The sequence below is a fragment of the Triturus cristatus genome, chromosome 2_1, assembly GCF_964204655.1.
Source record: "Triturus cristatus chromosome 2_1, aTriCri1.1, whole genome shotgun sequence".
Lineage (NCBI taxonomy): Eukaryota > Metazoa > Chordata > Amphibia > Caudata > Salamandridae > Triturus > Triturus cristatus.
In genome coordinates this window covers 277634357-277659884 of record NC_140581.1, presented here as the reverse complement: position 1 = coordinate 277659884, position 25528 = coordinate 277634357, and the positions used below count along the sequence as shown (strand labels likewise).

The 25528-nt window shown below is 46.9% G+C and overlaps 1 protein-coding gene across 3 annotated transcripts in view; it reads left to right on the top strand.

Annotated features, from left to right (window-relative positions):
- The window catches only part of CPLANE1 (ciliogenesis and planar polarity effector complex subunit 1), a 2680747-nt gene that overhangs the window by 784951 nt on the left and 1870268 nt on the right, over positions 1-25528 (top strand). For all 3 annotated transcript variants that reach the window (XM_085631095.1, XM_085631092.1, XM_085631094.1), the window contains exon 23: positions 7698-7862. In XM_085631095.1, coding sequence (XP_085487221.1) covers positions 7698-7862 — 165 coding nt within the window. The remainder of the gene's footprint in view (positions 1-7697; positions 7863-25528) is intronic.

Here is a 25528-nt window from a genome sequence, read left to right as displayed (position 1 = left end):
CCCTAAAGCCCACTCTACCCGCAAAATAGGGGCTTCCATGGCAGGGAACATTGCCTTAGATGATATCTGCAAAGCAGCTACATGGTCTACACCGCACACATTCACAAAACACTATTGTGTAGATGTGCAGGCAAAACAACAAGCTAGTGTGGGCCAGACTGTACTCAAAACGCTATTTCAGACTACTGCAACAGATACTGGTGGTCGCCGCTAAACAAGAGTACTGCTATGCAATCTATGCATAGTGTGTGATCTGCAGCTCATATGCCTCGAACGGAAAAGCTACTTACCAGTATGCATCTGTTCTTGGCATGTAGAGCTGCAGATTCACACACGGTTTGAATCGTTGACGCCAGGACGTCGAGATTGCGTTAGAGTCGAGTTTTCTGGAAGCACGCACACGTGTTTCCACAGGATTAATATTGAACATTACCCCTAAGTTACGTTATTGCGGCATTTGGGAGGATTTTCCATTTATGGGCTCGTACTGGCGTCTAGACCGTTATCATCATTTAGAATAGATTGTTGGATAATACCGCAGCCCAAGTTTTTTTTACTGACAAGACTGATAGTTGAATTCTTCACCTTTCCGCCCTGAAGAGTCAAGAGATTACTGTTTCTCTGATGAAACACGTGTCGGCTGGCTGTTTGCTTTTCATGTGATGACCAATTAAATAAATTAAAGACTTCTACGCTGGATTGTTTCCATTTCTCATTCAAGACACATTTACATTTTGTATTTTAATACTGTATGAGTGCCCGGGATTATTGTTAGATGTACATGTGTTTGCATTTTCCTTCACAGATTGAGGGGTTTTAGGGTCTCCCCTTCCCTGTTAGCACCATACAAAATTGTTTCTTTTCAAATATAAATACGTGAATATAGGCTGAGCGCCATTACTTCCTGTCCACGAAAACCCTCTTGTTTGTATGCAGATTCACACACGCCCACCTACCTCCCCGGCTACCTTTATCTGTTCCAGTATTATCTTAATTAGATACAACATACATGGACATCTATTTCTGTTTCTCACAAAACTCCATCATTTCCCTTCTTGGCGAAAAAACATCTGAAGATAGAGTCGATGCCCATCCCCACTATTGTCCAGAGAAGGAGTCACCTATCTTGTGATTTCCAAAGACATATTCCAATACAACAACAAAGTGCAAACATCCGGGCCCAACAGCAGATGACGATCAATGAATAGTGTGTGAATCTGCAGCTTTACATGCCAAGAACAGATGCATACTGGTAAGAGGCATTTTCCTTCACATGCTAACCCTTCAAGACGCCCTACATGTACTCAACCACAGAGATTACATAACAACCTTAGATCTACAGAATGCTTTTTTTCATATCCCAATTCATCGGAAACATCGCACATTTCTGAGATTTAGGGTAACAAATGCAAAAACAACAGTTGATGGACAGAATGCATTCACCCCAGTACAGAGATCTGGGCCTAAATCCATCGTTTTTTTGCTCACCATGCCGTTCCAGTTTGAACCCAGCCATATGCAAATCAGTCTTGACCCTGTGCCTCATGGGTACAGTCCAACCCGAACTGTCAAGCCAGGTCCTCCCTGGACTGGAAACCAGCATCCTAGGACCGGTTTCGGGGTTTCACCCCTCTTCAACCAGGATATCTTGATTCCAGTGGCATGGAGAGCACGCGTCTGGGCATACCCTTCCCACTCGGAGTGACAAATGCAAAGAGCTGAAGAGGGGTGAAACCCCAAAACCGGTCCTAGGATGCTTGAATTCGGTCCAGGGAAGACATGGCTTGGCAGTTCGGGCTGGACTGTTCCCATGAGGCACAGGGTCAAGACTGATTTGCATATGGCCATGTCTGAACTGGGGTGGCGTGGTGAGCAAAATAACAATAGATTAAACCCAGATGTTTGACTGGGGGTAAATGTTTTGCCAATGTGCAACATTCCGTCCATCATCTTGTGTGTTTTGAAATTTAGGGTAGCCAGTACTCACTATCAGTTCAAAGTCCTCCCTCTTGGGCCCAAATCAGTCCCCTGCACCTTTACAAAATGTCTATCCCAGTGGCAGCCTCCCTAAGGCAGAAGGGTTTCCAGGTATTCCGATACCTCGACGATTGGCTGATAAAAGCACTGACTGCCCATTAAGCATCATGTGCAACAACAGGTTGTCTGGCATTATTCAAAAACTTGGGTCTGGCAGTCAATCATCTGATATCATCGATTTATCTGTCAATAAGGATAAAGTTCTGGGGAGCAGTTTTAGATACAATCTTAAGACAAGTCCTTCTTATCACAGAAGAAGGCAAAAAAGGCTCATAGCATTCACGCATAAGCTATTGAAAAGAAAGTCACTTTCAGTACGCCTATTCAAATCACTTATAGGGATGATGTCTTCTGCCATCTCACTAGTCATTTTTTTCCCATCTGAGAAGGAGGCCTTTCCAGAAAGATTTGGACGAACAATGGATTTAGACAGAAGGATCATTCAACATTTTGGTCAAGATCACTCCAAGCATGATAGAGGCTCTAACCTGGCGGACAGAAGCCGGCATTCTCTCAGCAGGACTAACATTCTTACCCCAGATACCTGACTACGTAATTACCACAGATGCTTCCTTAGAAGGTTGGTGTGCCCATTTGGAGGACCTACAGATAAGTGGAAAATGGTCTCTGTCTCAGATGAAAATGCATATAAATTGGTTAGAACTCAAGCAATTTCTTTAAGTCTCCAAGCACTTCTGCCAAGAATATCAGGCTTGTCCGTGTTCATCCATACAGACAAGATCTCCAGTATGCCCTATGTGAACAAACAAAGGGGCACAATATCTATGACCCTATCCAAGGAAGCACAAAAAATCTGGAAATGCTTTATGACAAACCAAATAACATTGTGAGCAGAACATGTTCCATGCACGAACAACAACTTGGCAGGCACATTGAGCCGAACCAAGAACGACTGCCATGAATGGGAGCTTGATCAGTCCACTATGGACAAGATCTTCCACCAACGGGACAAACCGACATTGAATTTTTTTTGCAACAGAACTGGAAATGCCATTTTTATGAAAGTTGACGCCCACTACAAGGGCCATGGGGGAATGCGTTTGCAATCACATGGTCTGGGATCTTTGCATATGCTTTTCCCCTGATACCTCTAATACCCAGGCGTCTCAGTAAAAATGAAGTGAGAACCGTGTCAAATTATTTTGATTGCCCGAAGATGGTCTAGGCAGCAATGGTTCACAGAGCTGTTACTACTATTGGAGACAAATTACATTCAGCTGAACCACAACCAGTTACTTCATCCAAACCTGACTTCTCTGTACTTATGTGCCTGGCTTCTTAACCATGAGTTCACAGGGATAAACATCTCTCAAGACTGCAGGGACATTCTTGCAAAGTGAGCTGACACCACTAAAAAAATACATAAATTAAAGTGGAAGCGTTTCTGTTTATGGTGCCAGAAAATGAATATTCACCCTGTCTTGGCAACAACACAGCAACGTTTACCTCACCTTTTGTCATTGGCAAAATCAGAATAGTCCACACTTCTATTAAAGTGCATCTAGCAGCATTCTCAAGGTACATACATACGGTTCACCATCAAAATGGTCTAATAGCTACTAAGAAGTTCCTTTATGGTCTTTTCAGAGTCTTCCTTCCAATAAAGACTCCTCCATCGACTTGGAAACTTACTACAGTACTTGCACAACTAATGAAGAATCCATTTGAATGCATACATAAGACAGAGGTCAAATTTCTGATCTGGAAAATGACTTTGCTGTTGTCTCTTAGATCAGCCAGAATGGTTAGCGAAATACAAGTCTTCACGATTAAAGAACCTTCCTTGCTGTTTAAAGATGATACTTTGGTTCTCAGAACCAATCCCAAATTCTTCCCTAAAGTACCTACAGATTTCCCTCTTAATGAACCTATTGTATTAAAGACTTTCTTTCTGAATCCACAGACAGCAGCAAAAAAATCGCTGCACACACTGGATGTAGAAAGATGCCTGATATTTTATTTACATCGCACCAAGCAGTTCAGAAAGACAGACCAACTGTTAGTAGCATATGATAATCACCATGGAGGTGGTCCAGTTTCAAAGGCGAGCATAGCTCGATGGATTCCTACTGCTTTCCAATTCTACCATTTCAAAGCCTGAAGACCTTTGACAAATAAGGTCAAGGCTCAGTCTTCTGGAGCGGTCTCTACCTTAATTACTTTGTTCAATCAATCAATCAATCAATTGCATTTATAAAGCGCGCTACTCACCCGTACGGGTCTCAAGGCGCTGGGGGGGGGGTCTTCGCTGCTAGGTAAGAGAAAGACCTGCCTCCGGCGGTGGCTTTGCGAGGTACGGCTGCCTGGGCTTGTCCGCTCAAGCGTAGGGTGCGAGGAGGAGTGTAGAAGGAGACGCGGTGGTTGATGAGTTTTGGTCCGAGGTTGTGCAGGGCTTTGTGTGCGTGGGTGAGGAGTCTGAAGGTGATCCTCTTGTTGACTGGGAGCCAGTGGAGTTTCTTTAGGTGTCCGGAGATGTGGTGGTGGCGGGGTATGTTCAGGATGAGTCGTGCAGCCGCGTTCTGGATTCGTTGAAGTTTCCTCTGCAGCTTGGTGGTGATGCCGGCGTACAGAGTGTTCCCATAGTCCAAGCGACTGGTGACGAGGGTGTGGGTGACGTTCTTCCTGGTATCGGTGGGGATCCAGCGGAAGATCTTGCGGAGCATGCGGAGAGTGTTGAAGCATGCCGAGGTCACCGCGTTGACCTGTCTGGTCATGGAGAGGGATGAGTCCAGGATGAAGCCGAGGTTGCGTGCGTGGTCGGTGGGTTGGGGAGTGCTGCCTAGGGCGGGGGGCCACCAGGAGTCGTCCCAGGCGGTGGGTGTAGGGCCGAGGATGAGGACCTCCGTCTTCTCTGTGTTCAGTTTAAGCCGGCTGTCTGTCATCCAGTTCGCTACTTCCTTCATGCCTTCGTGTAGTCTGGTTCTTGCTGAGGTGGGGTTGTTGGTGAGGGATAGGATGAGCTGGGTGTCGTCTGCGTAGGATATGAGGTTGAGTCCGTGTTTACGTGCGATGTTCGCCAGGGGGGTCATGTAGATGTTGAAGAGGGTGGGGCTGAGGGAGGATCCTTGGGGGACGCCGCAGATGATCTCCGTAGCTGTGGATCTGAAGGGGGGGAGGCGGACTCTCTGAGTTCTTCCGGAGAGGTTGGAGATGATCCATTCCAGGGCCTTGCCTCTGATGCCGGCGTTGTTGAGGCGACGTATCAGGGTACGGTGGCAGACCGTGTCGAATGCTGCAGAGAGGTCCAGGAGTATGAGGGCCACGGTTTCTCCTTTGTCGGTCAGGGATCTGATGTCGTCCGTGGCTGCGATGAGGGCGGTCTCGGTGCTGTGGTTAGCTCTGAAGCCGAACTGTGAGGGGTCGAGTGAGTCGTTGGTTTCCAGGGTGGTGGTGAGTTGAGCGTTGACGATTTTCTCAATCACTTTGGCGGGGAACGGTAGGAGCGAGATGGGCCGGAAGTTTTTGAGTTCGGTGGGGGTCTGCTGTTGGTTTCTTTAGGAGGGCGTTCAGTTCGGCGTGTTTCCAGTTCTCCGGGAAGGTGGCGGTGGTAAAAGATTTGTTGATGACGTCTCGGAGGTGGGGTGCGATGATGTTGTCGGCTTTGTTGAAGATGTGGTGCGGGCAGGGGTCGGATGGTGATCCTGAGTGGATGGATTTCATGACGCGGGTGGTTTCCTCAGTGGTGGTTGGGTTCCAGGTGTGGATGGTGGTGTTGTCGGTGGCGGGTTCCGGTGGAGGGCTCGTGTTGGTTGTGGTGAAGCTGTTGTAGATGTCGGTGATCTTGTGGTGGAAGAAGGCTGCGAGGGAGTCGCAGAGGTCCTGTGAGGGAGGGATGGAGTTGTTTTCGGCGTCGGGGTTGGAGAGCTCTTTGACGATGCCAAATAGTTCCTTGCTGTTGTGGGCGTTGTTGTCTAGTCTGTTCTGGAAGGCTGATTTTCGTGCGGAGCGGAGGAGTTGGTGGTGTTTGCGGGTGGCGTTCTTGAGGGCAGACATGTTCTCGTCGGTTTGGTTGAGGCGCCAGGCCTTCTCGAGGGTGCAGCATTCTTTTTTGGAGTCCTTGAGGTCGGGGGTGAACCAGGAGTTTTTCTTGTGGTTGTTTTTGTTTGCTTGGGTCTTCAGGGGGGCCAGGAGGTTGGCGCAGTCTGAGATCCAGCTCGTGAGGTTGTTGGCGGCTTCGTTGGGGTCTGTAGTGCTGGTGGGTGGGTTCTGAGAGAGGGTTGATGCGAGTTGTTCCGTGGTGGTTCGGTTCCACTGTCTTCTTGGTGGTTGTTGGGCGTGGTGGTGTACGTTGGTCTTCTTGCAGCTGAAGTGGACACAGCTGTGGTCTGTCCAGGAGAGTTCGGTGGTGTGGCTGAACGAGATGTGTTTGCTGGAGGAGAAGATGGGGTCGAGCGTGTGTCTGGCGTAGTGGGTGGGGGTGTTGACTAGTTGTTTCAGTCCCAGGTTGGCGAGGTTGTCCAATAAGGCGGTGGTGTTGTTGTCGGTGCGGTTCTCCAGGTGGAAGGTGTTCGCTGAGGTGCCTCTTGAAAGGAGGAACAGGCATATGTTCAAGCAACATTATTTCCTGAAATCTGGGCATCACATTATGCTGCTCTTGATTAACATATATATATATATATATATATTTGTACCCACCGTCCACTATTGTGCTATTATTATAACGGTTGTGTACAAATTCTAACTGCTGGCTATTCTGATTCAAGCATGTGAATCTACAAAAGATCCAATACTCCAGAAGAAAAACAGTGACTTATCTGTAACCTTTGTTCTCCAGTATTGGTATTTTTCATAGAGTCACATTTGACCCACCCTCCTTCTCCCCGAAAAGGATTCACTCATTAGTGCTTGAAAATCTGGGGAATAAGCCCCTGTGGAGAGCATTCTAGAAGGTTCTGTCACATTTTTGGCTGACATTTGGTTCATTTTGAACGCTGTGGATAAGCTATTATAGTGAATGTTTCATAGCCATTATAGGCTGTGTATAGTGTACTATACTGCTTTATTATTGTACCGTGGGACTCTCACTTAGACGACGGGAAATGATTCAAGCATGTAAATATATGCAATGCCAATACTGGAGCACTACAGTTAAAGGTAAGTTAATTATTTTCTTACAGATTCCCAGCATTTTCTCTTTGAACATCATTGACTACATGAGGCTTGAGCCTGTAAGCTTAAATAGTATTACAAAGTTGCAGTAAGTATCCATCTTCCAGTGGCTGCCTAAACGGCCCTATTGCATGGTAGGATGCAAAAAGGTTGTGATTGTATCCTAATAAGACAACCAAGGCATTCTGTAAAAAAGTAAATTGTTAACATGTAAAAAATATATATTGGTCTTCTGCATGAATTGTTGCGCTGTGCATCCATTGTGCATTTTGTAACTTATGCAATTAGTTAAGGTCCTTTTGTGAACATCATACTCTTGTCAGCTATTTTTTTATTTGTATATCTCTAATTTAAATTGTAAAATGTTTCATTTATTAAATGAATTCATAGAAATGTGCCCTTGAACTTTTTACTTTTATATTCTACACGCAGGCTACTGTAAAAATACAAATTAATAATTTTTCTTTGATATTTGGCTTGGTGTAAATGGTTATTTGCTTAACAGAAGTTGTACATTGTTTTCCCCCCAGGACTTTGACACAAAAGTGCCCTTTGATTCTTCAGTTGTAGAACAATGCCTGAATGCTTTGGAATGGGCTTATCGAATGTTACCATTTTCGGCTTTCTTAAATATTGAAGAACTTGTTCAAGATATAATTCTGAGCCTCATTGGAGAGCTCCCTCCAGTACAAAAGGTAAAAATGAAACCGTGATGAGTATGAAATGAAGTAAAGTAAAGTGAAACAGTTCTAACTTCTCTATTGCCTTTTCAATTCTGTTCTGAAGGCATATATAACTGATAATGAAAAAACAGAACTCATTTTGTAAATCCAACTACATGTGTATACTTCCAGAAAAATCTAAAGATAGTCAAATTAGATGCTCAGACAGTTTGTGATTATTATTTGCCTTTATCAACAATGTATGAAGCTTAACATATGCAGATTTTTTTAGTTTCTTAAAGACATGTTCTGTCTCTTGAAGAGTCACTTCCTAGTTTCATAAATTGTAATTATTTTGTGATGTCATCCAGTTTTTCTTCCCAAGGTTGAAAAAATGTCATAAAACATGTCCATATCACTTCCTTTTCCTGGAATCCGTCTCAACCATCATTTTTGAAAATTCTTTTTATGTAGGTTGTTTAAGGTATACCACATCAACAATAACACAACAAGCAAGTACCTTTAACATAGTACTTTTCCAGCCGGGGGATGTCTGCATCCCAGGGACTGAAGTACAGGTTCCAAGGTCCCCCTCACCCAATCCCTTTATGATTGATCTATCAAGATATTTCTGCCTCACCTCCCTCAAGGTAGTCTGTTATTTTGGGGTGTTAGAAATTTACACCAACATTTCTGCAAATTCTGCAAGATCTTCTGTCACATTGTCAGGGACTGGTTCATATGATGTTCATTAGCCAAAGACCACTCCATCAAATCTTCTTTCCAGCGGTCCTTCCCCAAGGTTCCCAGAGTGACCACTGTATAGCGAGCTCTCTTTTTGCCAGGTCTGTACCCAGTGCCCACATTGGTAACTTCATTTTACAATATTGTCTCTGTGACCACGTACTCAACAAACCTGTTTTAATCATTTTTACCATAGGCAGGCCCGTTATTCTATTCGTAGTCGATACCAACTCATCCCAAAACTCTGCTTTTCTGGGCCACGCCCACGTCATGCCAGGCTTCTTTCCAGCTTCCTAAACACTCTGTGTCCAACTTTTTTCATTATCTCCACTGGCTCACCATGGAGAAGGGCATCACTTTCAAGGCACTCTGCTATATGCACAAAATATACTCCCACCCCGGACCTCCGTATCAATCTCTGTTGACCGTTCCTAGAGTAAGGCGCTCCCAGACTGAAGTCACTCTTTCACTCTTTTGAGACCCAAGCTATGGAACGCGCTCCTGGAATCTCTGTGATGCTGCATCTCTATGCTCACGTTTTGAAAGGAGCTAAAAACCTGGGTATTTTGCGCTCTCTTCCAAAGTTGTCCTGTCAGCTGCTTAGCGCTGGGAAACCCTTTGGGTAGCCATATGGTCTACAGGAATTAAATAATAATGTCTAAGAAGTTAGCATCAGTTGTACCACATCTACCTCAGAGGGACGTCCTACCTTGATAGGTAAGGCCAATTTACAGGAGGTCAGATATGTTCTGTGTGAGTAGTGAAATGTATTAGTTTGAAGCAGAGGCTTGGGGAGATTTTCTTAACATGTTCACATGCCTTTTCCCATTTAGCTCAGTTCAGATAAAGCGTTCCATAGGTTTGCCTGCATCCCCCACCCCCCACCCCTCTCCCCCACCCCCCACCACTCTCCCCCACCCATTCCTGTACCACCTTGGAATTAAGCATTGTAATCAATTTTCTAGATCCTGCCATATCTAGTAATCTGCACCTTGTCACTTGATCAGCCAGGGGTCTCAGCGAATGTGTTCCAAAGAGAGCAAAAAGTATCCTTGCTATTATAAACATTGGCCTGGTCCTAACCCAAAGTTGTAAACCTATTATTTAATAACAGATCTCCAGCCATGATACATCCCCTTCTTGCCAAGTACGAATGTTTTGAAAAGGTTCAAGAATTCAAATGGGCATTATTGCCCGCAAAGGGGGTCTTTCCAAGAATTGGATTACCACCGTATGCCACAATTCCATAGCCTGACAAACCAGCCCTGGAGCGCTATCCAGGACTCTGCGGCCCATCATGATTAAGTCTGGCAATGTTCCACCCACATCTATACTTCTTCTAGTTAGGGTCCTCCTCAAGCCAATATACCACATCCTGCTACTGTGCTGTCGCATAATACAAATACATATCCTGAAGGCCAAGGACTCTCTTTACCCATGGAAGTTTCAGTATTTCTAACTTGACTAGGCTATGTTTCTCCGCCCATACCAAGATACATAGCAAACTATCTAATCTGTGGTATATTGCATGGGACACGGACATATTTTGTGCTGTAGCACATATAAACAGTGGGGGAGAAAAGACCATCTTTGTCACAGAATTTTGGCCTATAATCAAGAGGGGAATTGTGTTCCAGAATGCTACAGAGAATTCCAATCCAATCACCTCATATTAAGTGTATATTGGGCTAGCTGGCAATGCATTATCCAGACTCCTAAATATCTAAATATTTTGCTTTTACGTTCCCATTCAAGTCCTACACTTAAGGGCAAGTCTTCTTCAGGGCTGAGATTTACAACAGTTAGTTCGTAGGCACAATACTGCTGCAAATTTCTCCAGTTCTTCCACTAAGAGTGATACTTATCTATGTGGGTCTCTTAAATATACCTATGCATCAACTGCACACAAGGAGATTACATGCGTCACAATTCCCACTCGAATTCCCCACAGGTGAACCCTCCCCCACAGACCATGTGCTAATGGCTTAATTGCCATTGCAAATAATAATAGTGATAGCGGGCATCCCTTTCTGGTTCCCCGTTCCAAGGTACTCGGCTTTGATGTTTCCCAATGCGTACTGTTCCCCTAGGCTCCATATAGAGTAATTCAACCCAATTTATATAGTTAGGGCCAAACCTCATACCTTTCAACACGGCCCATAAGAACTGTCAGTTCACTGTGTCAAAGGCTCGTTCCAGATCCAGGGAAGCTACCGCATATTCTGTATCTGAAGCATCTTCTGCTTTTATAACATGCAATAGTTTCAGTGTGTTATATCCGGCATTCCTACCAGAAATAATGCCCGTCTGGTCAGACGCATTGAGAGAATTTATCACCCCAAAAAGTCTACTGGCAAGGATTTTATTTAGTAATTTCACATCAGTATTGAGCATTGACAGTGGCTTATAGGACATAGGCAACTCTAGATCCTTGCCTTCCTTAGGGATAAGCACTATAACAGCCTCCCTCTGTGAGTGAGGGAGTTCAGCCTCCCTCTGTGAGTGAGGGAGTTATTTCTTCTTGTGTGCCTCTGTATATATTTCCGGCAACTGCTCCAGCAGAAGGGTAGGCATCACCCGGTATAACTCCACCGAGATGCCTTCCGCACCCTATAACTTTAATATTCTTCCTACCCTCCAATGCCTCTTTGAGTTCCTCCATTCTAAGAGGGCTGTCAGTGTTAGCCGCTGTTTTCCTGCCAAACGTGGGTGCCCAACCTCGTACAGGTATTGTATGATGACATTGGGGGCTGGGGAATTCAGTCTCTGAGATGAGTTGTTGTTTGCTACAATGTCCATCCCATCTTGACTCCTTAACTTCAGTATATGGGTTTGTGGTTTTTCTATTCAACGATCTGGCCACCATCCACCCTACCTTATCCACTTTGCTAAACTGTGTGTGTGTCTGTCTGTCTGTCTGTCTGTCTGTCTGTCTGTCTGTCTGTCTGTCTGTCTGTCTGTCTGTCTGTCTGTCTGATCTCATGCTGATGTCCTCCATTTGCCGCATCATAGCCACTCTCTCAGCAGAGGCCAATGGATCTATCGCAAACCATTGATCCAGTGGTGTCTGTGCTTTTTCTAGTTCAGTCAAAGAGCACTCCAATTGACGCTAACCCCCAATCATGTATGCCATACACTTCGGCAAAGTAACCTTGAATGCTAAAGAATTGGGTGGTATATTCCTTTATATGTTTCGCAAATATCTTGTTTGTCAGCATCTTAGTATGCATTGACTATAAAGGTATGCACAGTCTGACACCTTGCAATCTGAGGGTAATGAGCAGTGGTGAATGATCAGAAAGAAACCTATTTAAGTAGACAGAGTTTTCAAATATTATGTCCTCTCTGCGACCATACACATAGTCCAACCTGCTGTGCCCTCCATGTTTACTTGCAAATGGGAGTAGATTGTGTCCTTGTGCATGATGGATTCTTCATACATCCAGCAATTAAAAATTGGTGATAACCCCAGTAAGCGTTATCTTCATTCCAGGCTTCCTCCCAGGTCTGGCGGGCATTTATCCAATCTCCAGTTCAGAACACAAAGTTCCCAGCCCTAATTACTCTACAACCCATATAACGAGCCATTATCCTTTGAATTCCAGGAAAGAATGTCTTTTTGTCCAAAATGGGGGCATAAACATTGGCCAGACAAGTGTCATAATCTTCTAAAAAGTCCGCTTCCATCACATCCATTCCCGATGGGTCTATAACCGACTCTTACGGTCTAAAAGGGGTCCTGTCTTCTAACTATATAAGGATTCCTAAGGCATAATTTGAGCTTTTGGTAGTGAACATGTATCCCCCATATTCATTTTCCCAATTTGTCCACTTCTGTCCCCAACAGATGCATTTTTGTAACATTGCAATCTGGATTTTATATTACCAGTGATAGGAGTGCACCTTATACCTCTTAGGGTATCTGTCAAGCCCCATCACATTCCAAGGTATTTGTGTGTTCTGCATGGTGTGCATTGGCAAGCAGGGGCTAATCTGCTCACAAGACCACTTCCAGATCTATCTATCTTGCAGCAAATATCCTACTAGGTTCCCAATGACTCATCGTGAATCTCTGGCATGACATACCAAAATGGTCTTCATATGTGATCACATTTGCAGCTATTAACCAAATACAACAATATCCCCTCTCATCCTTCCCCCGGCACATATATCCCCAACTATCGGTCTGCCCATGTGTGTCAAAAAGTCTCCTACTACAATCAATAGACTGTGCACAAAGCCCACTCAATCCTCTGTATGTTAAACTATGCATAAAATAACCAAATTATCTGCAGGTGGGTTCTATCTGGTACAGGCCCCACTGACCACTAAAAGGGGCACCCTCCCACAATAGGTCCCCCAGCTAGGTATCCCCAAAAAAGAGATGGGCCCAAAGAGCACACCTAGGGCGTCTTATCCAAAGGAAGGATTGGGATCAACTCTACATTACCCTCTCCACCCTATTCCAGACATTTGCACCACCTTACACAAAACCCATGAATCACAGCACATTCACCATATCGTTTGGCGTGCATCCTGACCAACTCATCAAGTAAACATTAAATGTAAGTGGGAGTCAACATCTGCCCTATGTTAGACTGTGCAGACCATTAGCACAAAGTCAAATTTTCTTCTGCCTTTATCACACTCCACTGTCTTTCGAACTCATTGCTCCAGTTCCCACTCCAGACCCCGTGTCTTGTGTGTCAAACTGTTGGGACTAATGACAGCATGCCTGCAGGGCCATTCTCCCCCGCTCTAGCCATGGTGCTGTCCTCTTGGATAATCACCATGGGGATCTGGTTAAGATGGTCCTGCCTTCCGTGAGAGACCCACAGTCTTCGTTCACTTTATCCTCTGTACTGTGATCGTCCCCGCCCCCTAAGAGATTGAGTCCCACTGCCTCTCAGTGGCCATGTCTTGTCCCACAGTTCCAGCCAGCTCCACATCTCATCAGCTGCTCAAAGAAATGGATTTTCTCCTGTGCAATGAATAACAGGGAGCAACAACATATATTGCAAGTTTAATGCCATAAGCCTCTGTTTTACTGCCAAAAAAGATGTTCATTTTAGTTGAACATTTTTGGTGTAGTCCGGATAGGCTGAGATGATGAGATAGTATGATATTCACAAGTAAGCGTCTCTGCTGACCTGGCAGCTCTGAGTCTGCAGTCTGTGTATCCCTGGGATTAAGGATGCTGATTATGAGTGCCCGAGGAGGTGCTCTCTGTCCACCAATGTTCTATGCGTTCTGTCCTCGACAAACTGTGCCAACACCTCCTAAGGTCTTCAATTAATTTTTCCATAGTCTTCGCTTCCGCTCTCTCTGGAAATCCAAGAATGTGAAGATTACTACAACGAGAGCGGTTTTCAGGGTTCTCTGCTCTAGTTTCCAAGGAGGTCGTCAGTTTAATCATTTTGGCCAGCTGCCATTTTAAGGCAGTTAACCTCTTGTCTGCATCTCATAAACTCTACCCTTCACTGCATGGGCCCTATCCGAGACCTTATGCAGATCAGTGCGAAGTAAGGTAACCTCCACCTCAATAGTTTAAATTTTCCACTGCAAGAATGCTGGATGGCAGTAAGGACTTCATTTTGCGTAGGTTCTTCCATCATTATTCCCTGTGTTGATGGTCTTTAGGCCTCTGTCTTGCGGTTCCCTTTGAAAGAGGCTGTGGGGTGGTGTACTGCATGATTGTGTTGCTCTTGCAATTTTGCCACTTTGTCCTTCTCCATTCCGCAATTCCTCCGCTCCTGTATAGGATCTTGCTATAATTGATTGCAAAAGTGTGTTGTATGGTCAGTCATCTCTTTCAGCCTACTCAGATCCAGGGCGTGCAGGTAGGCCGATCAGCCTGCATCCAAACCGTACTGTCCTGTGGCTCAAAGTTCGCTACAAGGAGCAATTTGCAGCATGTGCTCCCTCCAACTCCAGGAAGATCTTACCAGGAACGGCCCTGTCTCAACCATCCTTGCTTAAATTGAACCTTGGTCTACAAAATAACATTTTGTATCTTTCAGCCTACCGCCCAGGCCAAATGTGGGATTGAAGCGATGTTGAACATTGTTGGACGCGAGGAGGGTGTCCTGTATGAAATCCTGACACCCTTTGTCCATCTTTGTTCTCCTAGGCCATCCATGCCATAAGAAAAGCTGTAACTATGGCACTCCTTAATAATAATTTGCTTTTCAAAATTTGTTTCTATTTGATACTTCTAGCTGCAGTTTCTTCAACTTTAGAGTATCCTCGAGGTGCCAGACTGAATCTGGACATTTTTATAGCAGTGCTCCTGCTTGTCGTCAGGTGGTGCCAACACAGTTCCACTTTGACTTAGTTCTGCCCTGTAAGTGGAGCAGCGGAGCCACATAAATACACCACCTCTGCTTGCTGACATCAGTTTTTTTGTTTCTGCACCGTTAAACACAGATCCGGAGCTCTGATTCCTTTTTAATCAGTTTGAGGAATTTTCAAACTGAATTCCATTGTGTAAGGAAATGATATCCCCATCTAAAACTACAGGGTTCAAACCATGCCTCAACTGTTGCAGAAAGATGCCGGTGATGGACTCCCATGAGGTGTGCCTCTGGCATTTGAGCTTATGACTTGCCTCTAATTCATATGAGGAATGTGCCATCATACACCTGAAAGTGGTCTGGGACCATGAAGCAAAGCTGGACTTCACTAAACATCAAAAGAAACCTCCCAAGGCCCTCTCAAGCTCCAAGTTAAGGGTGCGGACCTGTTCCTGCTCTCGAGTCTGATACTACAGCAGGTCCTATTCACAGCTGAGTTCATCCTTTAAGGAAATCCAGATCAAAGCAGAAACACTAGAAGGTAAAGTGGCACTTCACACCATGCCACCATTCTCTAGCTAAGCTGATCCCAAAGTTGACCTCGATACGCCCAAGTTCCCTCGGCCATTGTTGATGCTGCAACAGTTAAAGACCTTTAGGGTAGCTTTGATGCACAGTTTTGCAGCACTCTTCTGGCTCCCCCTGGTTGCTTAGGGTCCCAAGATCCCTCGGGGCCCTCCAGTCAGGTCACTGCCAGTGGATCCATCCTTAACACCATCCGAGCCCCTGGTACCCGCCTCAGATTTCACACCACCTCCAGTGCTGAATTGCATTCCAGTTTCAAGACCTCCTCTGGTCCATTCATCTTTGAGGCTAGTTCTGAAGTCATCAGAGGTAGATGCTATCCTGACCCTGGTATCCGACCCCCGAGTCAAAATGGCCTCGACCCCAACTGAGGTCACACTCTGACTCCACTCCAGTACACCTGGTTCACATACAATTTGATTCTCGCAAAACACTCCCTCTACTACGAAGCCATCCTCCGTTTCGCCACCAGCTTTTTGATTCCGACGAGTTTGCCATCACTCGAAGATGACGATGAAGATGATGGACGTGATTTTACCCACTTTATAATGACAGTGTCTATATGGATTTACAAGAGTCCACTGAGCTTGATCCTTCCCCCTATTAAGTGTTGATGTTATCCCTTTGGCTTCCAACAGAAGAGAGTGCTTTCTTTGCAGTAGTCATGAGACTTGCTGCTGAGGTCCTAGTTTTACAACTTCTCTGTTGTGAGGGTAAAACAAATGTACGTACTGAAGTTGTTCAGCCTGGCCTTATTTTTGCTGAGCTCTTACTACCGTTCAAAGATGTTGAAACTCACACCTTTATGGGCACTTGGTCTAAGCTTTGCTTTTACCCACTAGTGAACAGGTAAGTGGCTAGGCATCACAGACCAGCCCTTGGTGACCCTGATTTTCGTAAGCAGTTTCTTTCTTATGGCAGTTTAGTGGTCCAAGTCTCCATTAGTAAGATGGATTAATCCCCCATAACTCCCACTGACAGGGAGTCAAAAAGGATTGAGTTGTTTGGGAAATGTTTGTTCTTTCTGCAGTCTAACCTTGAGCTCAGTGAATGCCAGTTCCGTATCGGGCCATAATAGACTCGCACTGTGGAACATTGTCAGTAAGAACTTGCCAGCAATCCCGGAAGCGTTTAGGGCCTCTTTGGCTCAAAGTAAACCATTGAAGTTGGTCAGGATGCAGCTTAATATGTGATTTGTGCTATTCTGGAAACTACCGATTGTTTGCGGCAAGCAGTCAGCACTAGTGAGGTGCTCCGTCGCCACGCATGGATGAGATCACAGGCTTCTGTTGAAATGTGCAGGCATCCCTCATGCCTTTTGATGGATACTGCCTGTTAGGCAAAAAAAATGATTCCTCCCTCTGGTCCTTCAAGGAAAGCCAGGCTGCAGCATACTCTTTTTAGGCCTTTTAACCATTTGGAGAAAATTCTCTCCTCAGTTTTTGTCCGTTCAAGGCTACTCCAAAGGTTTGGCGTATAGGCAACCTCAGGCTCCCTGCCCACTCCATTCACCTCTGCCATTTTGTGGCTGACGTCTGGGATCAGGCAGACGATATGCACTCCACTGGGACACTGATCTTCCCCGACCCCCTTCCCTGCAGCATCAGCCTCTAAGCTGTTTTAGCTTGTCCTTAGTCGTGCACAACCACCCTGTGGGAGACAGGATCTGGCATATTCTTCTAGGGTGGCAATCAATCACATCCGACAGATGAGTCCGGCAGATTGTCTAGCAGGGTGTGAGAAAGTGCCATCTTTCTGCATGGTGGCCCCCACTTGTTGCTGAACTGCTGATGTGCTTTGACTGAGTGTGCCCTGGGCTCCTTCTAATCGGGTACCCAGCGCCTATGTTCTTTCCCTAAATCTGCATTGAAACCAAAACTCAATTGACCTCTCTGGCCACAGTCAGCCCCTGCTAAATGGTACCACAGGTACCCAGCCAGGGCACTGTAACCAGGGAAGACTTCTAAGGGCTGCAGCACTTATTGTATCACCCTTAGAGGCCCTGTACCATTACACTCACACACTGCCTCTGCAGGCTGCATGTTTTGGTGCAGAACCAAGTGAAGAGTCGACATGGCACACATTCCTGTGTGCCATGCCTATAACCCACTGCCCTGGCATAGATCAGTCACACCTCTAGCTGGGTGCACTATACCAGTGGTGAGTGTACAGGTGCATGAGCTCTGAACTCCTTCGGTGTCTAAGCCTATTCTTAGACATTGTGAGTGCAGTGCTGCCATTAAGAGCACATAGTGCTTGGAGTGTGTCATTACGAACTCCACAGCACCATAATGGCTACACTGAAAACTGAGAAGTTTGGTATCAAACTTCTCAGCACATTAAACCCACGCTTGCCACCTTTGTGAGCTTCCCCAGGCCACTTGCTGCTTTCAGCAACTGGTCCCCACTGGATCTGACCCCCACTTTGGGCAGGAGAACCGGCAGGAAAAACAAGTGAGGAAGAGATGTGTGCCCACCTCTGCCAACTCCAACCCTCAGTTGGGGGAGGCGAGGTAAAGCACAACTCACAGTCCCCACCGTCTTGCAGATGGGAGACTCAGCCAACCAGGGACAGGCTCATGCCCACCTCCCACTGGAGGGTGGCATAATAGGGGGTGTACCCACCCCAGGGAAGGGACCCATTGGTCCCAACCTATTTACCTACCTGTAACACCCCTAAATCTAGTATTTAGGAGCAACCCTGAACCTTCTTTCCTCAGACAAGAACCTGCAAGAAGAAAAGAAGAAGGACCGAACAGCTGTGCGGAGGCTAACAAGAGGAGGATGCCCACTGACTAGGCCCCAGCCCTACCAGCCTGTCCCCACCTTGAACCTTCACCAGCGAAATCCTAGTGTGTACTGCAGCCAGTAACCTCGACAAACTCCGGAGGACCTGCCTGCCTTCAATCCCAGACTCTGTCTCCCGTGAACACCAGACGTGTTCACACAAAAGACTCCAATTATTCAAGGATCTGCGGGTCTGCACCACTCTGCACCCGACACCCACGGCCCGAGTTTGAGTGGCCCAACACCAAGAGGCGGTCTCCACGGCGCTCCTGACCCGAGATCCGGTAACCCCTGACTTGCCTCAAGCCAATGCCTGCAGTCTCAAACCGGAAGGTCCCTCCAACCCTGACCAGAAGCTGGTAAAAAAAAGATCCAACCCTAAAAGGCACCCGTGCACCCGACGCCCCACGGCCTTGGGTGGCCCAACCGACAGTGCCTAACCAACCCCCAAGATCTCAACTTATCTCTCTAAGTGGTGGTCGCACCCAGAAGACCTTTGTCCCCGAGCCTGCAGTGCTTTTGCAAACCAGAGACTCCCCATTGAAGCTAAAGGGCACCCAATGCCAAAACAGCACTCTGCACCCGCCGCCCCAGTGCTGCGGAGGGTGCATCTTTTCTGCTGCACTAAACTCCCATTTGCCCTGAGCTTAAGTCCAGGAGCTTTGCTCCCACAACCCAGTGGCCTGCTCGTCAGCAGCCACCAACCGGAGGCCCCCTATCCCCCATTGGATAACAATTGCCCTCAGCACTCTGCACCCAACCTCCCTAGTGCCACTGAGGGTGTAACGAGTGCATCCTTGACTCTGGGGGACCCCTGAGTCTAACTCCAGGAACACCAACTCCCACAACAAAGTACTTACCTTAAACCGATAACACTATTTTCCTCCATAGGATAACATTGACTGTTTTTCTATGAAAAGTGTGGAGTTGGAAAACCTAAAGAAATTCTTTAAAATTGTACTAACTAACAAAAATGCTTTTACTTACCTGTTTACAGGAAATATCCCAGTGCAGTATCCAGGCATACTGTTTGTCAGATCTTTCCCTCACCCAGAGTTGACAGTGGTGACGGATACGTCTTCGCTGGAATGGGGAAGTCATCTGTGAGAGGTGAAAATTAGATGGCTCTGTTCCCTGGTGGAAACCTGGCTCCACATCCATCTGTTCAAGTTGTGATTCATTCACCTGGCATTGAAGGCTTGCCCACCATCCATCAGGGGAAGGATGGTGCAGGTTCTCACAGACAACACCACCGCCATGTTGTCCTACAACAAGCAGGGCAAAGTGGGGTTCAGGGTTCTGTGCGCCTCCTGAATTTGGCTGGAGCATCAGGGCATTTCCCTGATCTTGAACCTCCTGGCAGGAATCTTTGCACGCCAGGGTGAATGAGCTCAGCCGACGGTGCCTGACAAATCATGATGGTGATTGCCCCTACGTGGTGCTGGGCATCTTCTATCACTGTGGGAGAATCTTAGCTAGACCTTTCTGACAGAGTCTTAGGACTGCATTTCTCACCTTTTTAATTTTCCCAAAGCGTCAAACTGGATCTGTAAACACTTTTCAGCAGTAACTCTCTGTGCTAGTAGGTGGTGCTATGCAGTTAATCACTGATGTTGTTCCACTCAGAAAATGCTGTGCGGAGCTTAATTAGGTGCCATTCCCAGACGCTTAAGTCTGTTCCTTTCATTCCACGCCACCAGGCGCTGATCCTGAGCTACCTCTCATCTCTTTGAGACGCTTTATATAAAAAAAAAGTTTCTGTGTGCAAGGGAAATGCCTTTTCCCAAAACAGGTTTTAAGCCATGTGAGGACTGTTACAAATAAATGTCTGCGGCAGGTCCTCATCAGGTTTTCCTGTGATATCTTGGGTCAAGCCATAACTTTAAGGCTTGCAGTGACTGCGTGTTGATGAAGCTGAAGGCCATATAAGAATGTGAGGCGGAACTCTGTCGTCAAACACCGGAAGACTCCACGACGAGTCCAGTCCATGTCAAAGGATTGGTTCAGGTCCTGTACTCAGTCCGGAAGTTGCAGGAGTAGTCTTTGGGTACCTCGAAGAAACAAGATGATAAATCCAAGTGGACTCAGCACCTTTCTGTTACTCACATAATTCTGAGAAGATTTGAGGGTGTCACATGTCTCTTGATAGCGCTTCCAAAGTTGGTTAACCTCTAAGCCCATTCCACAACTTTTCCCAAGACAACCAACATTTCCGGGGCCATTGCAAAATTAAGGCAGATTGAAGAGTTCCGCAAGGCCATGCTCGGACTCTTCGGTAGCTTACTGGCTCCCTCTGGTTATCCTATGTTTCCCCAGGAGCTGAGAGGCCCTCGGATCTGGGATGCCACTGACCAGTTCACCCTTGGCACAGGTTGGACCCTCTGGACACACCAGTGGGCCTCCTCCAGCTATTGCACCAACTTTGTTTCTTGTGCCATAGTCCATGCTGGTTCCCAGAGCTTCAAAACCAATTCTGATTCCATCGATGCCCGAGGACGAGGTGCCCATTGTGTTCTCTGACTTAGATTTTGCGCCTCTACAACCTCAACCGAGGTCATGCTTGCTTTCATTTGAAGTGTCGCCATCCCTACTTGCCACCTCCACAAAGAAGAACACATATATTGCATTCCTTATTTGATACGGATTCGGACAACCGTTATGAAGCAGGTAATTAGATAGGGCAACAATGCCACAAAGAAAATTGGTATGATGACCTTCCAGAAGCCAGTGGCAATGACACTTCACCTCAGTCTGGATTCCCCTCACCCCCTCTCACTGAGGAGAGTGCTTTTGCAATGGTCAGGCTTAGGTCAGCTCAATTGCATGACCTCTAGCTTTCCAATGTAGAGGTCAAAATCAATGTCTTTAGGGATGTGCTCCAGCTACCGAGCCCCTCTTCATTTCAATGAGGCACTTACTCTCTCTTAGTGGCCTGGGTCAAATCTTACTCTGCCAACACAGTCAAGTGCTAAATTGTGAGACTCTACTGCCCTGCCCCGGGTGACCCTGCACTGTTGTCTCAGCAACCCTCCCTGTAAAGCTTGGTGGTGCAGGTGTCTACCAGTCGGAGAAACCTGAATATCTTTTGACTACTCCCCCCCCCCCCCCCCCCCCCCCCCAAGTAGGGAGTCCAAATGAGTGGAGACCTTCGAGAAGAGGGTATTTTCTTCCACAAGCTTGGCCTTTAGGTCAGTGAATGTCAGTTTCCTGCTGGGCCACTGCTTTTTGGGATCGAGTGGTATAAGTCCTCCCAGGTATCCTGAAAGATCTCCTACCTTTCCTAACCCAAGCTATACAAGATGGTTGTGAAGTGAATAAGTTCACAATTCCCTTGGATACCACCGATTCCATCTGACGTGCCATTGGCACTACCTTTGCCATTCACCGCCACCTCTGACGGAGGTCAATAGGTTTTTCAGTTACTGTCCAATCGTCCCTCATGGACCTGCCTTTTTGGTAGAACTCGCCTGTTTGCTGACAAGGCAGATTCTGCTGTGGAGCGGTTCAGAGAAAGCAGGGCCACAGCATACTCCCTGAGCTTATCATTCCCTGCCAGCTGCATCAGCCCTACTGTTACTTTTGTGTTATTGGCAGAGATACTCCTTACTGGCAGCCAATTTAGCCTCCGCAGCATGTCTAACATTTTCATGGCTGAATCTGCGGTGCCCACTGCCCTTGTGGTCAAGGTCAGCGAGCCACCCAGCCCATTGCCCTCCCACCCCCATCTCATAGCAGCCCTAACTTCCAAACCCTTTTAGCAAGCCAATAGCAGAGCACACTCACCCGGTTGGAGGCAAGATCCAACTAATCTTGCCAGTTTGGCAAACAATGACATTGGATGGGTAATCCTAAAGATAGTCTAAAAGGGGTACACGTTGCCCTTCATTGCCTCCCTGTGAGAAAGTGCCATCTTTCTTGCATGGTATGCCCCACTTTTTGCTGAATGTACTTTGACTGAGTGTGCCCTGGACTCCTGCCAATCAGGTGCCCAGGGCCTATGTTCCTTCCCCTAAAACCTAAAACCCAAATCGGCAAACCCTGGCCACATGTCAGCCCCTGGTAAATGGTACCCTAGGTACCCAGGGCCTTGTGACCAGGGAAGGCCTCTAAGGGCTGCAGCACTTATTGTGCCACCCTTAGAGGCCCTGTACCCTTACACAAACACACTGCCCTTGTAGGCTGAGTGTCTGGGTAAAAGACAAAACAAAGAGTCGACATGGCACACATCCCTGTGTGCCATGCCCACAACCTACACTGCCCTGGCATACATCAGCCACCCCTCTAGCTGGGTGCCCTATGCCAGTGGTGTGGGCACAGGAGCATGAGACCTGTGCCCCTACAGTACCCAGGTACATTCCTGGGCACTGTAAGTGCAGTGCTGCCATTTAAGAGTATATGGTGCTGGGAGCTCTTCAAACACGAACTCCACAGCACCATAATGGCAAAACTGAAGACTGAGAAGTTTGGTATCAAACTTCTCAGCACTGTAAACCCGCACTGATGCCAGTGTGGGATTTGATGTACAAAGCACTACAGAGGGCATCTTAGAGATGCCCCCTGAAACCTAACCTACAATCCACGTCTTGTCTGAGAGGCTGCCTAGGCTGCCACACAGCAGACATGTTGCTGGACCCCTGGGTGGAGAGCCCCCGCTCTCCTGGGCCTGCAACAATGCACATCCTGGGCGAGGTGCTAGGTCTCCTCCCCCAGGATGGGCAGGGGAAAGCTACAAAAGCATGCCGCCTTTGTGAGCTTCTCCAGGCCACTTGCTGTACTCAGCAACTGGCCCCCACCGGTTCTGACCCCCACTCTGGCGGGAAGACTGGCCGGAAACTCCACGTAAGGACAGGGGATGTGCCAGCCCTGACAACCCCACCCCTCAGGTGGGGGAGGCGAGGTGAAGCACATCTCCGAGCCCTCACCATCTTGAAGATGGGGAGCCCTACCCAATCAGGACTAGGCCACTGCCCCCTCCCACGGGAGAGTGGCAGGATAGGGGGTGTACCCACCCCAGGACAGGGACTCAGTGGTCCCTGCCCTTTACCTACCTGTAACGCCCCTAAATTTAGTATTTAGGGGATCCCAGAACCTTCCTTCCTTAGATTCCAGATTCTAAAACAGCAAAGAAGATCAAGAAGAAAGGAAACCTGCTGTGCAGCTGCTAAGAAGAGGAATACACCAACTGCTTGACCCCAGCCCTACCGGCCTGTCGACCCTCGAACCTGCTACTGCTAAATCCCGGCACCTCCTGTGGCCAGCAACCTCACAAACCCCGTAGGACCTGGCTACCTTGTGACTCTGAGCACCTGGGACTCCCACGAGCAGTGGCTCTGCTCAAAGCAAGTATCTAACCCCTGGCATCAGCCCGGAACTGCGAACCCTGCACACTCTGCACCTGCCAAGCCTGGCCTGTGCCGGAGTGGACAAAGACCCCGAGGACATCCCCCCGGCGACTGTGACCCCGAATCCTGCACCCAAGGACCCACCTCGACACTCCTGACGACACCTGCAGCCTCAGAACCAGGGACCCCCCCCCAACCGCAAACAACAGTGGGTAAGATTTCCCGACACCAAAAGGTACCCCTGCACCCGGCGCCCTGCGGCCCCCTGTTCCCGACTCCTGGGTACCTACCTATCCTCCAACTACCCAACTTACCTCTCGAAGTGGTGGTGGCACCTGAAGAATCTACGTCCCCGAGCTTGCAGCCTTTGTTCGTCCTTGAGCTTCTCCATAGCAATCCATTGAGCGCCCGAAGGCTCAAAAGCATCCTGCACCCAGCCGCCCGAGTGGCCCTGGCAGTGCAACTTCTACTCCTACCTACTTCCCCATTTGCCCTGAGCAAGTGACCAGGAGCCCAGCTCCCACAGCCGCGTGGCCTGCTAGTCAGCAGCCACCAACCAAGGGCCCCCTGACTTCCATAGGATAACATTGGGCCTAACTCACTCTGCACCCGGCTGCCCCTGTGCCGCTGAGGGTGGACCAACTGTACTTACCTGACCCTGGGAGACCCCTGAATCTATGCCCAGAACCTTAACTCTGCCAGTTGAGTACTTACCCAAAAGCCGATAACTCACTTTTCTTCCATAGGGTAACATTGACTGATTTCTCTTGAAATTTCTTCCAAGTGTGGAGTTTCTAAACTTTAACATATTCACCTAAAATCAACTGAGTAACGAAAACGGAAATACTCACCTGCTATTAGGAGAGATCCCAGTGCTGGATCTTGGTGCCCAGCACGGACCCTGAAAAGTACTTACGACCGTACTTCCCACTAACTCAATTTTCTCCCATAGGAAACCATTGACTGTTTTTCTGTGAAATTTCTTCTAAGTGTCGATTTTGCAAACTTATAAATATTCCTTAAAAATCGTACCAACTGGGCAAACGTAATTACTTACCTGTTTTACATAGATGCCCCAGTACTGACCCTAGGAGCCCTGCACTGGATTACAAAAGTAACGAGAACATACTTTACCCGTAACTTTAATTTTCTTCCAAACTAAACCATTGACAGTTTTTCTGTGAAATTTCTTCTAAGTGTCGATTTTGCAAACTTAGAAATATTCCTTAAAAATCACCTGTGTAACTTAAACACAGTTTCTCAGCTGCCTACAGGTGGTACACTAGTGCTGGATCTAGGATCCAACACTGACCTAGAAAAAGTAACCATAACCCCACTTACCTGCTAAGTGAATTTCCTTCCATAGGATAACATTGGTAATTTGATTAGAAAATGTTGTGTCAACTTTTAAAATAGCAAAATAGTGCTTAAAAATCACAACAGTAACTAAAACGAATTTACTCACGTGCTTCCAAGAACTGTCCCAGGACTGAATCTAGGATCCAGTCCTGGAGTTAGAAAATTAATCCTGAAAGTAATCAATTGCACATAACTTAAAATTCCCATTGAGCTCAATATATTATTGTGTTTGAAATTGTGTTGCCTATTGCAACAAACTGTAACTATTACCTGCAAAAGTCAATTGCCTATTGCATGGTATTTAACTAAAGCATCTCATTCTGAGAAAGTATATTTTGATACCTATTGTTTGTTCTAAAATAAAACAACCATATATTATTTATACAAACCATTGGCCTAGAGTTCAGTTTTTGAGTGTGTGAGACCATTTGCTGACTTTGTGTGTACAACAAATGCTTTACACTGTGCTCTGATACTGCCTTACAGCTCGACCAAGCTACCACTTTAGAGAGTAAGGTTATATCTAACTTTAACCTCTGCCAAACCTCTGGGGACTGTGGACTCTGTACACACTGTACCTATTTGGGAA